General features: G+C 55.5%; 1 protein-coding gene across 1 annotated transcript; it reads right to left on the bottom strand.

Annotated features, from left to right (window-relative positions):
• Positions 1-208: 208 nt before the first annotated feature.
• Positions 209-13,098, bottom strand: CAVIN1 (caveolae associated protein 1). Its single transcript, XM_059998623.1, has 2 exons — positions 12,475-13,098; positions 209-2,676 (listed from the first exon to the last, which is right to left on the bottom strand). Exons 1-2 carry the CDS (start codon positions 12,943-12,945, stop codon positions 1,975-1,977), a joined length of 1,173 nt encoding a protein of 390 aa, XP_059854606.1. The 5' UTR covers positions 12,946-13,098; the 3' UTR covers positions 209-1,974.
• Between the last annotated feature and the right edge of the window lie 135 nt (positions 13,099-13,233).

The following is a 13,233-nucleotide window of genomic DNA, read 5'->3' as shown; positions in this document are numbered from 1 at the left end:
TACCAGCTACGTGGCCTTAGACCAGTCACTGTGTGTGTGTGTGTGTTTTTCCATTTCTAAATGGGGATGATAACAATACCCCACCCCCACTCCCCACCCAGGTAAGTGAGGCCCGTTTAAACCCAAGGTCCTCTCTCTCTCTTTCCCTCCCTGGTTCCCTCCTGTCCTCCTGGAACTCATCCTATGTGACTGCCTTCGGAGAATACAATCCAACACAGATCCTTTTAGAAAAGCAGGTTTATTGGTCGGGCTGCTCACCAGGACACAGCAACACGAGAGGCTCCCCAGAGCCCACAGGAAACTCTATCTGCCCACAACTCAGGCCCCTTCAGCCCATCAGCACCAAGGGACCTCGTCCCACAATCCCCATCCTCCCTCAGCCAGTGTGTCTCCAACCATCCAGAAGAAAGAAGGGAACCAACAGGAAAAAAAAAAAAAAAAAAAGCAAAGCTTTGTATTGTAAAAAAGATGTGTCCCCAGGCTCCCTCCCTCCACCCCTTAAAAACAATTTGCTGCAATTCTATAATGCAGAGCAGAGAAGGTAAAGCACAGGAGGTAGGGGGCGAACGAGGGAGCCTTCAGCCCTCCTCTTCCGACTGTGAGTTGGGGGTGAGGGGGGTCTGTCCTTGCTTCTGACAAGCCACCGTTACTGGGGAGGAACAGGGGGACTAAAGTGTCCTGAGGAGAACCTGATCAGAAATCAGGCTTTTGGACTGGAAGCAGCACCCCTCTCAACCCAAAGAGTCAGGAGAGGAACCCACAAGGAAGTCCTGGCAAGTTCTGCAGCTTTATTATAACTAGCTCTAGGGAAGGATCTTGAGAAGAAGCTGCCAGGAGTGGGCCAAGTCTGGGCTGCTCTACACACAGGAATTCTATACTCTCCTCCCCTCCCCTCCAGCTCTCAGCTTGGTGGCCTGGCCTTTAGCACCTCGTTCTTTTCCCCATCCGTCTCCCTCCTACCTAGCAGCTCTCCGCAGCCTGGTGCTGCCCTCTTCTGGGACCCTAATTTTCTAGGCTTTGAGAAACGGGCTGCCCCTGGAGCACCATACCCAGTGGAGGCATGGGGTGGGGCTTACCTCTCTCTTCTTTGGATCGCGGATTTCTCACATTGCCCTCCCTTCTTATCCTGAAAATGGTCCTGCTGTCCTCGGAGAACCCCAGTAAGATGGGATTCTTGTGCTGTGTTTCTCACGCTGCTAATGGACATTCTCCTTTCACCCATTTCCACCTTCTACTATTTCCTGTTCTCTTTCAAAGCCAGAGCCACGTGCTCCTGGGTGCAGATGCATAAACAGTAAGTGCCCCCCGCCCCCGCTCCCCAAGGGCTCTGCCTGGCTCCAGCCTTCCTTATTGGCACCTTTTGCAGATACAGCCTGCGCTAGACCGTCATCCAGGGTCACGGCTCGCTCTGCCCTCTCCCCCGACACTGCCCCAGATGCTCCCCAAAGCTGCTTTCACATCCTTCCAGTATGGGGTCTCCCATGTGAGCAAGGGGCCTCTTCAAGATTCACTCTTCCCTTTCACGGTAATTTTGGCTTTGAAGCCGCCAGGGATCAGGATGAGAAAGAAGAGCTCAGTGAGCAGGAATGACAGCAGCTGGGTGTGAGTGTTACGGAGAAGTGCGGGGAAGGCAGCCTGCCCAAGGGGGGCCCAATCATGGAAACGACAGCAAGTTCCTCTAGAATCCCCGACTTGGATCCCCAGGACGTGCATCACCGCCCTCTGCATTTCCACCCAGCATATGCCTAAACTGGGGCTGTCCATGGGGCAGGCTGCCTCCCCCTCCCGTCTTAACAGCCGTAAGACTCGGAGGGGTGCTACTTGAGGGGAGGTGTTCTCAATTTAGAAATATCCCAGCCCGTTTGGGGCAGAGAGAGAATGCGAAAGAGAAAGTTCGGAGAGACAAAGGAATCGGGGGCGGGGGCGGGGAGAGGCGGGGCGGCGCGGCCTCCCGGGCACAGCCCCGCGCCCCGCTCAGTCGCTGTCGCTCTTGTCCACCAGCACGGCGTCCGACTCCTCGGTGATCTCCAGCAGCGTGTGCACGTCGGGGCTGCTCCCGCGCAGCAGGTTGGCCGCCTCGCCGCGCTCCGCGCCGCCCTCCTCTTCGTCGGCGCCTACCTCCACCATCTCGGTGGCCTTCAGCACCTCTACCTCGCCCTCGCGGATCTTCTTGACGTGGAAGGTAAATGGCGGCACCCTGTAGACCGCCGTCTTGGAGCGCGCGTAGACCACGTGATCGGGCGTGAAGGACTTCCGCAGCTTGTCTCGCGAGGTCTTGAGCTTCTCCCGCCGTTCGGCGGGGACGAGGCGCGTGCCCAGCTTGTTCATGCGCTTCTCCAGAGTGTGCCGCGTCTTCTCCAGGTTCTCCTTGGTCTTGAGGCGGGTCCTCTCCAGGTTCTCGCGGGTGCGCACCTTGGTCTTCTCCATCTTCTCCTTGGAGAAGGCCTTCTTGAAGTCGTCCACGCGCCGCAGGCCGCTGCGCTTGATGCGCTCGGCGCGCGACTCCTCGATGACCTCCTCCACCTCCACCGCCTCGTCCGAGGACAGCTCGAGCACCGCCGCGTCGTCCTCGGGCCGCTCGCCCTCGGCCAGCTCGTCGCCTTCCTTCTCGGGCAGCGCCTCCGACTCTTTCAGCGACTTGCCGATGCTCACTTTGGCCGGCAGTTTCACTTCATCCTAAAGGGAGATCAGAGCGAACAGATGAGGGGGCAGAGCCGGAGAACTGGGCGGGGACTTGGGGGGACGCCGGGCGAACCCGGGGCTGGGCGGTGGCACCCGTGATCCTGCGGAGTGCGTGGTACCCGTGAAATCGGCCTGGACTTGCTCGCCGTTGTATCCCCAGCGCCTGGCACAGAGCTGGACACCTCGTGGGCGCTCAAGAAATATGTATTGAATGAATAGTAACTATACAGACAGGGCGAGGAGGGAACCGAGCTTCGGATCGGAGTCTGGCCTATGTTTTCGCACTTCAGTTAAGTATCTCTGCGGCCCTCCAACCGTCTCCTTGAGCCCTGCGACTGCCCATTTTAAACCAGTCCTTACCCTTTGCGTCCCAGGGACCACAACTTAACTTTGGAAATGGGCAGAGCGCCCTCTGGTGCACTGAGCCCCACACTGCCCAAGCCAGGCCCAAAACCAAAGGGCAGAGTCGGTTTAGGTTGAGGGGTGCGGGTAGGGGGACGAGCTCACAGTCAATCTCAGGCGGCCCCCAAGTAGGGTAACTTGAAGGCAAGTTTACCATAAAGGGAGTGCGTGTCCCAGACTTCGTATCATTTCAGAAGAACCAGTATTAGGGAAGCAGAGCTGTGGCCCTATCTCCCTCCCCCGCCTCATACTGTTTGGCTCCACCAGTGGACATTCTCCACCCTCATGAAGAAATTGAGGAAAGAGGAGGAAGCTGGCTGGGAGCCAAGGACATGTTTTCTTCCCAACCTGGACGTTTCTTCTGGTTCTGACGTCCCTGCCTTGGAATGGAAGGGAGAGATTGCTTTTCCATTCTTGCTTTTTTCCCCCCAAACAGGAGCTCAAGGGACCAGGAGTAGGAGGGCAAGAGATCCTGGAGCTCAGAGCCAGTTCTTCCCTCTTGCCCTGGGAACACCTAGCACCAGCACTGCTTTCCATTCCGGGAAGATTTTCCAAGATCCTGACTCTGGACCAACATTTCAGAATCTCAGGATCACCTCTCACCAGAAGGTAGGGGAGATTGAGCACAGACAGGAAAAGGGGACATAACCCAGAATGTAAACAGGCTCTCCTCTTTGGCCCAGACTCTCTTTAGGGACTTCCTACAAAGGAATGATAGGCAGTACTTTTTCTAAAGGGTTTTCTAAAGATTGTTTCACAGAATTGTAAGAAAACCCCATCTGAGAAAAATGAGGCAACACGAGCTGACCCGTCCCATGAACACACACACACACACGCACGCACATACACGTATACGTTGACTGCTTGGTATCTCTGTACCGCCTGCTACAGAAATTCCTTCCCCAGCCCCCAACCTCTTTCCTCTTCCCTCCCATCCACATCCCCACAGAGTTTCCTGGTTTACATTGAAAACTAGGAACACCTCCTCCCAACTTCCTTCCCTCCCTGTCAATATTATTAGCAGGGACAAAGAGGGAATGCTGGCTCTACCTCTTCTCCCAAACTGGGCACCGGCTCTGCTGGGCACCAAGCCACCTCAACCTCTCGTTACTCAACTACACCTCCCAGCAGGCAAGGTGACCAGGGCTCAGGGCATGCTGGGACTTGTAGTCTCCACCTGCCACAGCTGGCTGGGTACTATCATGGGCATCCTGTGGCAGTCCGTCCATCCTCTGTTTCTTATCACTCATGGAGGCATTGAAGGGGTGTTTTCCTTGCTCTGAGTGTAGGAGGGTCCCAATCTCTCTTAGCAGTCCCTCTGATTCCCAGTTGTACCCTTTGGGTCTCCCTTTTGCAATCACTTCTCCCTGCCTGCTACCCGAGTGCTCTCTCTTACACACCATGTTAGGACTCTCTATCATCTAAACTCCCAGCTACTTCTTCATCCATCTCCACCCAGAATTTACCGGCAGCCCTAGTATCAAAAAATGTCAGCTCTGATCTCTCCTTCACAGCCTCCTAGTCTAAAAACCCACCCACGCTCCCCGACGTTTGAAGGAGAATGCCTCCTTTCACTAAGCTCAGACTATGTGGATGAATTAAGGGAAGGATTAAGCTTGATGGGTGGGAAGTAGTCAGGAAACAGTCCCTGCTGCTGGAAAACAGATCCACATTGTCTCCCTGCCCCACACCAGCACCCCTGATTCTCCCCTCTGCTCCACTCCAACCCATAAAGGCTGAGCTGGCTGGTTTTCCTGGCCTCTGGCTTCCTAGATAAAGGTCTTTGCCAGCTGAGTTTGAACGTGAACAAGGCTGGGGAGAGAGTTCCAGACTTCTTGTAGCCAATCGTGTCTTCCTAGTGCCTGATGAAAGGTCTCAAATACAACATCAGGGAGCAATCCCAGTGAGGGGAGGTTTATTCCTGGATCTGGGGTTGTCTCCCCCCAGTCCAGAAAGGTACTTGGAAGCCATTCATTGTAGGCTTCCTCCAGAGTGATGGCTTACACCAGAGGAGCTGCCTTCTTGGTGGAAGGTCAGGGGATAGGGGAAGAAACTGTTTGACCTAAGTCCCGGATAATATCCAGTGGATTGGCGCTGGAGAGGATATACCACCATGACTTTAGCTTTTTGCCTCCATTAATGGATTTTGTCTTTTCTCCCCGTTTCCAAGCCAGGTTTTCCCTATGACTCACAGCTTTGGAGTGCTGTCTTGGGCCCACCCAGTTGGCCTGTTGCTACAACAACCAGCAACACAATCCCAAAACACCTCCCCCAACCCTGGGCACAGAGGCTGGGCACCCCTGTGCCACCCCTATTTCCCTGGCAGAGCTCCTAAGCTAAAGGAGGGGCCTCAGGGTGGCAAGGAGAGAGAGCTCTGTTTGTTCTGTTTCTACATTTTTATTAAACAAAACCACCAGTCCCAACAGGCTTAGTTTCCAGAGTTACCTTTAATGACCAGGTCTGAACAAAAGCATGCACAGCTTCCCCTGCCCCCCACCAAGCACACACAGCTCCCCAACCCAGGAAAGTGCCAGTCCAGGATGAATTTTAGAGGAGCCCCAGGATGGCTTCCAGCCCCTTCCTCTCCACTCCCTAACCCTGCTATATGAACTTAAGATCCTCTGACTTAGGAAGATTTTTATATTATTATAATTTAATTGAGCACCTACTATTTGCCTGGTCCTTGGCCAGGCACTTCACATTTGTCAGGGAGAAGGGACAGGTGTCATATGGCTCTGGGTAGAGCCTCTCTTGACTTAGTTCTGTACCCAGCCACTGCCTGTGAATGGCCAGAGAAGACATTGCAGAGGTCATTCAGAGACCCAGGATCTGGATCTGCTCAGAGACCATGTTAGAGGAGGGTGCAGATGGGGAGAGGTGAAAGAGAGGGCAGTCTTAAAAACTCAGGACCTCCACTTTAGGTTGCCAGGACAAGGGGGTGAAAGACACTAAAGGTAGAAGGGTCCTTCTTTTCTGCTATAGCATGATTCTCAACAGGGGGCATGTTGCCCCCAAGTGGGTGGAAATTGGTTCTTGCGGGGGAGGGCACAAATCTTAGATATTGCAATAGTTTGTGGGGCTCCAAAGAGTCCTGATATATAGTATATCTGTAGTGTTAAAATTTCATGGGAAATAGATAAGTAATGAGAACCTGTTGTATAAAATAAATAAAGTAAAAGAAAATTCAAATAAAAAAAAATTTCATGGGGGAGAGGACAATTAGGGGAAAAAAATGTCTAAAAGGACTCCTTAGGAGAATGCTATTAAACAAACAAACAAAAAGGTTGAGAAACACTGTGCGATAGGGAGGCCAGAGCCAATGAAAATGTGCCCCCTTCTGGCCTCCTGATTGGCAGCTTTTGGGTGCCCCACCCAAGGCAGGATCTGGCAAACATAAGGGATCGCTTTGCAAAACACTTGCTAAAAAAAACTGGAAAAAAATAAGCGTCAGTGTTTTCCCGAACTGTAGAGAGCGGCTAGAGAGGGCACAGAACAGACCCCAGGCCTGGGCTTCATGAGGGCCCTCTCCAAAGAGGCTTTGAGCCAAACTGGTCTGTCCCTGAGGAGGAGGCAGAGGGGGAGGGGAGGGGAGGGGGCATCAGAAGTGTGGGCAGTTGCAGGCTATCTCATGCAGGCAGCCGTGGGTGCAGCTCAGGTGTGGTGTCTGGAGCATCGACCGTTAAGACAGAAACCAAGACGTAGGGGATGGCCCTTCCCATCACCTCCCACCCCATTGCCTGAACTCCCCATAATGAGAGAGTGTTTTCACAATACCCATCACCCAGGCACAAGGGGCAGTGGCTTGGAAGAGACCAGCCACCCTGGACTGGCCACTGCTAAGCAGTGAGCTGGGGGTGGACTGGGTGTGTGACACCCCATGCCCACGGCCCCATGTGACCCAGGAGACCCTAAGTACCCCCACCGGCTGTTGGCTCCTCTGGGGTGGGCAGAGGCCCAGGCTCTGGGTAATAGGGCAGGGTCCTAGGTGTCTGGTCAAAGGGTGGGAGCTCAGGCACTGTCTCAGGCTTCAGGTCAAAAGGCTCAGTCTCAGGCAGAAGGTCAAAAGGCACGATCTTGGATGTGGCCAGGTCTGAGGGTACATTCAGCTTCTTCTTGGGCTAAGATGAGGAAAAGGGGTTTAAGTGGCGCTTGGGATGGGTGTGGACAGAGTTGGGGGAAGGAAGCCTTGGTTGGCATGCAGAGTTGGGGCTGGTGAGTAGAGGGGAGGGGAGCACACAAGGATTAGGATGGAAAGACACCACAGTTTAAATGCTTCAACAAGAGGGCCCCAGGGCCGAAAGGGGAGGGACAAACCCAGGCCCATGAATTAATAACCACAGTTTAATCAGAACCACCTCCCTGCCTCCCTCTAGAATCTTCCCCAGTCCCATCCTTGGCCTCCTACCTTCTACCCCGACCCTGCTGTGGTCGTGGGATGATGCTGTTGGAGGTTGCAGTGATGGGGGAAAGAAGCTGCTGGGGGCGGGGAAGGAGTTTTCTAAGAGGCCACTTGCTAGACTCCAACTGGGGAGTCTCCAAGGAGTAAAAGAGAAGGCAAACAACTTCACTGTCTTGAGTCAGATGCTGCTGATCCCAGTTATTCCCCAGGGCAGGGTGGGCGCGGGTGCCGCCCCGGATAAGGAGAGGGAGAGGCATGGACGAGGGACATCCTGGCTATTTCCCTTTGGCCACATCCCCACCTCCTGCCTCCCTTGCCACCCATCCCCCCCACCCACTTATGGGCCATCAGACACCCAGATGCACAGAGAAATCAGGATCAAAAACAAAGCTATTGATATTTTGGGGAATTCCCTGGCAGTCCAGTGATTAGGGCTCTGCACTTCCATTGCAGGGGGCATGGGTTCGATCCCTGGTTGGGGAATTAAGATCCTGCATGCTGCGCGGTACGGCCAAAAAAAACCCCCCCAAACCAAGCTATTTTTACAACCAGTGGGCCTATGTCCTGAGGCACCCAGCAGCAGCTCCCAACTCTCCCTCCTGAGTGGCTGAGGTGCCACTCTTGCTTTGGACAATCAGGAGAAGTCAGGGGAGAGGGATATTTAGGGGCACTACCAGACTCCAGCGACAACAGTGTTGAGTAAGGCGTGCAGCCACAAATACCCAAAGAAGCAGGTGCCTACCTTCCCTGTAGGATACAGGGAGAAGGCGTGAGTGGCAGGGAGGCTGAGGAGAAAGGAGCCAATGTGGTCCTCTCTTAGCCAGGGGACACCCCTGCTGGCCAGGGAGCTCCACTCCTTATACCCAGCACCCCTCTCCTCCACTGCCATTGGTGACCACACATTGCCTCTGCTTCAGCACCATGAGGCTGAGCAGCTAATGACCACCAACCGTAGCCACTCAGCTCACACTGCACGTGCGCGCGCACGCACGCACGCACGCACACACAGCAGCCCCGGTGCCAGGACTGTGCAACTATCTCCCTCAGAGAATGAAGGAGCCAGAACTAGCTTAGGGCTGGCCTCCTCCCTGATTTCTTCTGCACAGCCCGGGAACAGAAGGGGGAGGCCGGGAGCAGAAAGTGTAGCAGAAGAAGGGGTACACCTGGGCTCTTGCCCCAGCTTTGACCCCCAATCACTTGAATGACAGTAGGCAAGTGACTTCCCCTCTCTGGGCCTCAGCTTCCTCCACTACAAAATAAAAGAGCTGAAGTTGATTATCTCCAAGGCATCTTCCAGCTCAAAAAGTCTACAGTGACAGAATGATGAAATATTCACAATGGTATGGTTCAAAATAATAGCACAAACCACCACTCATCTCTGCAGTTGGTTGCCTAGCAACAATATTCCCTTTCCCTATCAGTTGCGCACTCTGTGCTATCTCCTCCCTTTTTGATTTTGACCTTTACAATAGTCAGACTTTATTTGCTTTAAAAAAAAAAATCAGAGAGAAGAATATGATTTCCTTTGGTCTTAGGAATACGTCTAAGAATATGCTCCCATGCTCCCTGCTTTGGATCCAGTGACCAGGAAAAACAAACCAAAGCTAGCTCTTTGGAGGAAGGGTATGGTAAACACTCTCTCCATTAGGCCACCGGGGTACGGGGTGAGAGGGACCAGAGCCCCAAGTTGGGAAGAATTTTGGACAAAAGTGTGGGGTTCTTCTGGAACCAGATAGCCCTGATTTGCTTTGAGTCCAGGAAGGAGCTATAGGTTGGGTTAGGATTTGAGGAGGAGAAGCCAGCAGGCCCTCATTCCAGTCCTGGTATCCTCCCCTTTAATGCCCATGAGCCACCTAAGCCCTTAAATGCTTCCTGGTCCTGTCCTCAAGCACTTGGAGCAGGTCTGATGGGTCCATGGGTAGGACCCATGCCTCATCAAAACTACTTCGGAAAATGTTTAGCCTCCCTTTCTGGATTCTAGAAGAACTCTAACAATATCCAAATTAGTCGTCGTCTGGGAGAATTGGCTTCTTAATGACCACAGCTCCTCCTATTGCATGGTGCCCACAGTCGGCCTGATCTTCCCAGCGGTTCTCAGTCCACTACCCCTAGCTACTAGTAGAATTCACTTCTCTCATTCACTAGCTGTTGCCTAATGAGGTGTCACCTGACAGGATGGGATGCCAACTGCTAGTTTTTGTTTGGGAGACAGGAAGGGAAATGCCAAAGAAGGACAGTAATGACTCAGAAGTGGGTTCAAGGTGAGGGCCCTGATATCCTGTGATGGGAAGGGCTGAATTTCGTGTGTGTCTGTGTCTGTGTAGGGAGGTGTCAAATGCAAACATAACCCGTGAAATCATTATGTCTAGCAGTTCCCTGAATCTGGGTGGGGTCACACAAGGGATTCCCTCCTTTATTCCCCAGGAAGAAGGTGTGGGAGGCCAGGTGGCTTGATCCCACAGCTGAGGCCTTCCCACCCTTTCATGCTCCCTCCACCTTACCCCTCCTTGCCACATCACCACCTCCCACATCTGCAGTGGGGAATACCATACCACTTCCCCTGCTCCCACACTGGAAAACTCACATCATCCCAGGAGGCCTTTTTCCAAATCTCTCTGCCTGGCCACCCAAACATCCTACCCCCTCAGCCTGAGTTTATTGTAAATGTTGCTGCCCCCAATCTTCCCTATTAGGTCTGCCAAGGCCCAGAGCTATTTTTACCTCATTCTCTTCCCAGGCCTGCAGATCTCAGGGAGGAGCAGCCTCCAACTTCCTCCAGAAGCTGAGTACTCCACCCCCTCGCCCCCACCTGGAACATCTGCTCTGCAACTCAGGGAAGATTCCCTGTTGCTGGAATCTTTTCCTTACCTCTGAGCTCCTCTGTGGGTCGGGACCACTTTAGGTATTAGTTATTTCTCCTGTGGTTTGGGGGCTCAGGGTCCCCAGCTTGAGCTATTCCTTCTCCCTCAACTCTCTGTCCCCCACTGACCTTGATGCAGTCAAAGCCACCCTGTGATTAGACCCCCTCCCCACGGCACATACACAATATACAGACACACAGTCCGTGCCAACTGCCGAGAGGCAGTAACAGAGACACGCCATTGGCCTCTGCACAGAAGTCTCTCTCCATACCTGTCCTCTCAGAATCTCCATCTTTGACATAAGGAGGTTTACCTCCAGGCTGAGAATTTTCCCAGGTTCTGCGGTCTGGGACATTTCACGTGAGAAGGGTCACCCATCCAAGCCCTACATGGCTCCTCTCTACCACACCAGGCTCTGGAGAAAAGACAGAGCTGGCTTGCTGCCCCACACCCCTGCCCTGTTCTCCTTGCTTTGATGTACCCCAGCACTAGGCAGTTCTCTTTAAAAGTCACACACCACACACACACACACACACACACACACACACACACACACACACATACACACACACACACATACACACCCCATCCTACTTCCTCGGAGCAGTTAAATTAAGTAGAAACAATTCTGGGCAAATATTTTCTATCAGATAGTGCTATATGGGGGAAGCAAACTGCGTAAAGGCCAAGTACCTCTCAGGAGGAGTCCCTGGGCGCTGGTGGGTTGGGGGAGCGCCACTTCAGCCTCTGTCCCACCACCACCTCCTCAGATAAGTGTCAGCTCATGTATGTCTACTGCCCCCAAACTTGTCCCAGTCTGCATTTCTCTTAGCTCCACCACACTGACCAAGCCAAGGACCTCACCACATCCCTGATGGTCACTCAGAACCCAGCGTACCAGGGCCTCTGGGCAGTCAGTGAAACCACAGCTTCCTGACAGAAGTCCTCTCCCTGGGGGGATGTGGGAAATCTGGCCTTCTTTTCTTTCCATTCCCTTCGGTAGGGGCAGGAAGGGGAAGAGGGGACATAGACTAACCCTTCCACCCCCACGATCTCACCTCCTTGGGTGGGAACATCAACCAGGCCCGCGGGAAGCAGAGAGGAGGCAAGGCTGGGCACATTCCCACGCCATCAAAGATCACAGAGCGCTCGGCTCAGACCCACCCCTAATGGGATTGGAGAGGCAGAGTGGAGAGGAACAGCAATGCTGAGATTCCCAGGTTTACATGGGGTTAGGATACAAAAACTCCATTTTCATCCAGGCGGGAGGAATGGGGAGAGGTGCAAAGGAAGCAACAAGCTGTCTGGGCGGAGCCTGGGGCGCGCCAGCCTCCAGCCGCCTGTCCTCCAGCTCCTCGGCCGCCCCCGCAGGCATGCGGGGTGACTCACCGCGCCCAGATCGCGGGGCCCCGGGTGTGGGGAGCTGTCCCCTCCCCTCCACCAGACCCTCTAGCACTCCTCAGGCCGCGGGCCACCCTCCCGCCGGCTGCTTCCAACAGACTGAGGGTACATGCACGCCGCGGGCTAGGGTGTCCACAAGGGCCGAAAGTGCCGCGAGGCGGGAGCAGATCGCAGCGAGGGGGCGGCGTGGGCGGCCTAGGCTGATGCGGGGTCCGCGGGGGCGTGCTGGCAGTCGCGTCCCTCGCCTGGCGCAGCCCCCGCGGTGCGTGCCTGAGCCCTGAATCACCCGCTATATCGGGCGGGCAGCGCCGGAGGCCCCAAACACGGGCCGCGCCGCCAGTGTCCGTTTACAGGGGGCCCCAACGGCCGCCAGGCACCGCGGCTCTCCCCAAAACTTCCTCCAAGTAGGAAGACTTTTGACAGAGCCGTGTCGGGAGCGATCTGCGAGGGGCAGTGTCCCCGAGTCCAGCCCCCTAACTCGGTTCCGCTACGCGTTTGACACCAGAGGGAGGGGCTGGGTGAGGGAGCGCAGGATGCAGAGCGCGCCCCTCTGCGCTCCAGGAGCCCGCCGCCCATCCCACTCCACCCCAGGAACGCTCGCTGGAAGGAGGGCGGGTCCCCCGAGCCGGGCCAGGCTGGCGGGAGAGCCGCGCCTCGGGTAGGTCCCCCCACCCCAAGCCCCGGGCGGGGGACGGCGGGCCTCTGGGCGGGGTCCGCCCGCCAGCTCACCTGGTAGATCATGACTTTAAAGTTGCGGCGCCGCAGCAGCTCGGCCTCGTTGACCTCCAGCTTCTTGATCTGGCCGGCCTGGCGTTCCAGGCTGCCGCGCACGGTCTTCACGTTGACGCTGACCTTGCGCACCTTCTCTAGCAACTTGCTCACGGTGTTGCTGGTGGTAGCGTGTGCCTTGCCCAGCTTGCTTAACTCCCCCTGTATGCTCTGCACGGCGCCCTCCATCTCCGCTTGCCGCTCCTCCAGCTGGGCTTGGGTCAGCTGGATCTGGTCGACGGCGCCAATGATTTTGTCCAGAAGGCTCAGTACCATCACGCCGTTCACCTGGTCGGATTTGATCAGCTCCTCAGAGCCGGCCCCCGACGGCTCCTCCGCCGCCGGAGCCCCCATGGTGGAGGACCCCTGGTCCCCGGCGTCGGGGTACCCGGGAAGCGGCTGCTCGATGATGTGGAGCTGGGTGTCCTCCATGGCTGCCCGGAGCCGTGCGGGGCCGGCCGGGTGGATCTGGAGCTGAAGCGGGAGACCCGGAGAAGAGGAAGAGCGGGAGGGGGCAGAGCGAGAGAGAGCGGATAGCGGAGGAAATTCGAGCCGCGTCCGTGCGCACCGGGATGGCGGCCAGAACTGTGGGGCGGGGGATCGGTGAGTTGCCCGGCTCCCAGGCCAAATCCCGGAGTCTCGTCCCCCATTGGTTGGCTCGGCCCCAGAAAGGGAGGGACCGGGGCAGAAGGGGAGACCGATGCTAGGGAAGGGGGGGCG

The sequence above is a fragment of the Delphinus delphis genome, chromosome 19 (genome assembly GCF_949987515.2).
Source record: "Delphinus delphis chromosome 19, mDelDel1.2, whole genome shotgun sequence".
NCBI lineage: Eukaryota > Metazoa > Chordata > Mammalia > Artiodactyla > Delphinidae > Delphinus > Delphinus delphis.
The sequence above is the reverse complement of the archived record's forward strand: the minus strand, read 5'-3'. Positions and strand labels throughout refer to the sequence as shown.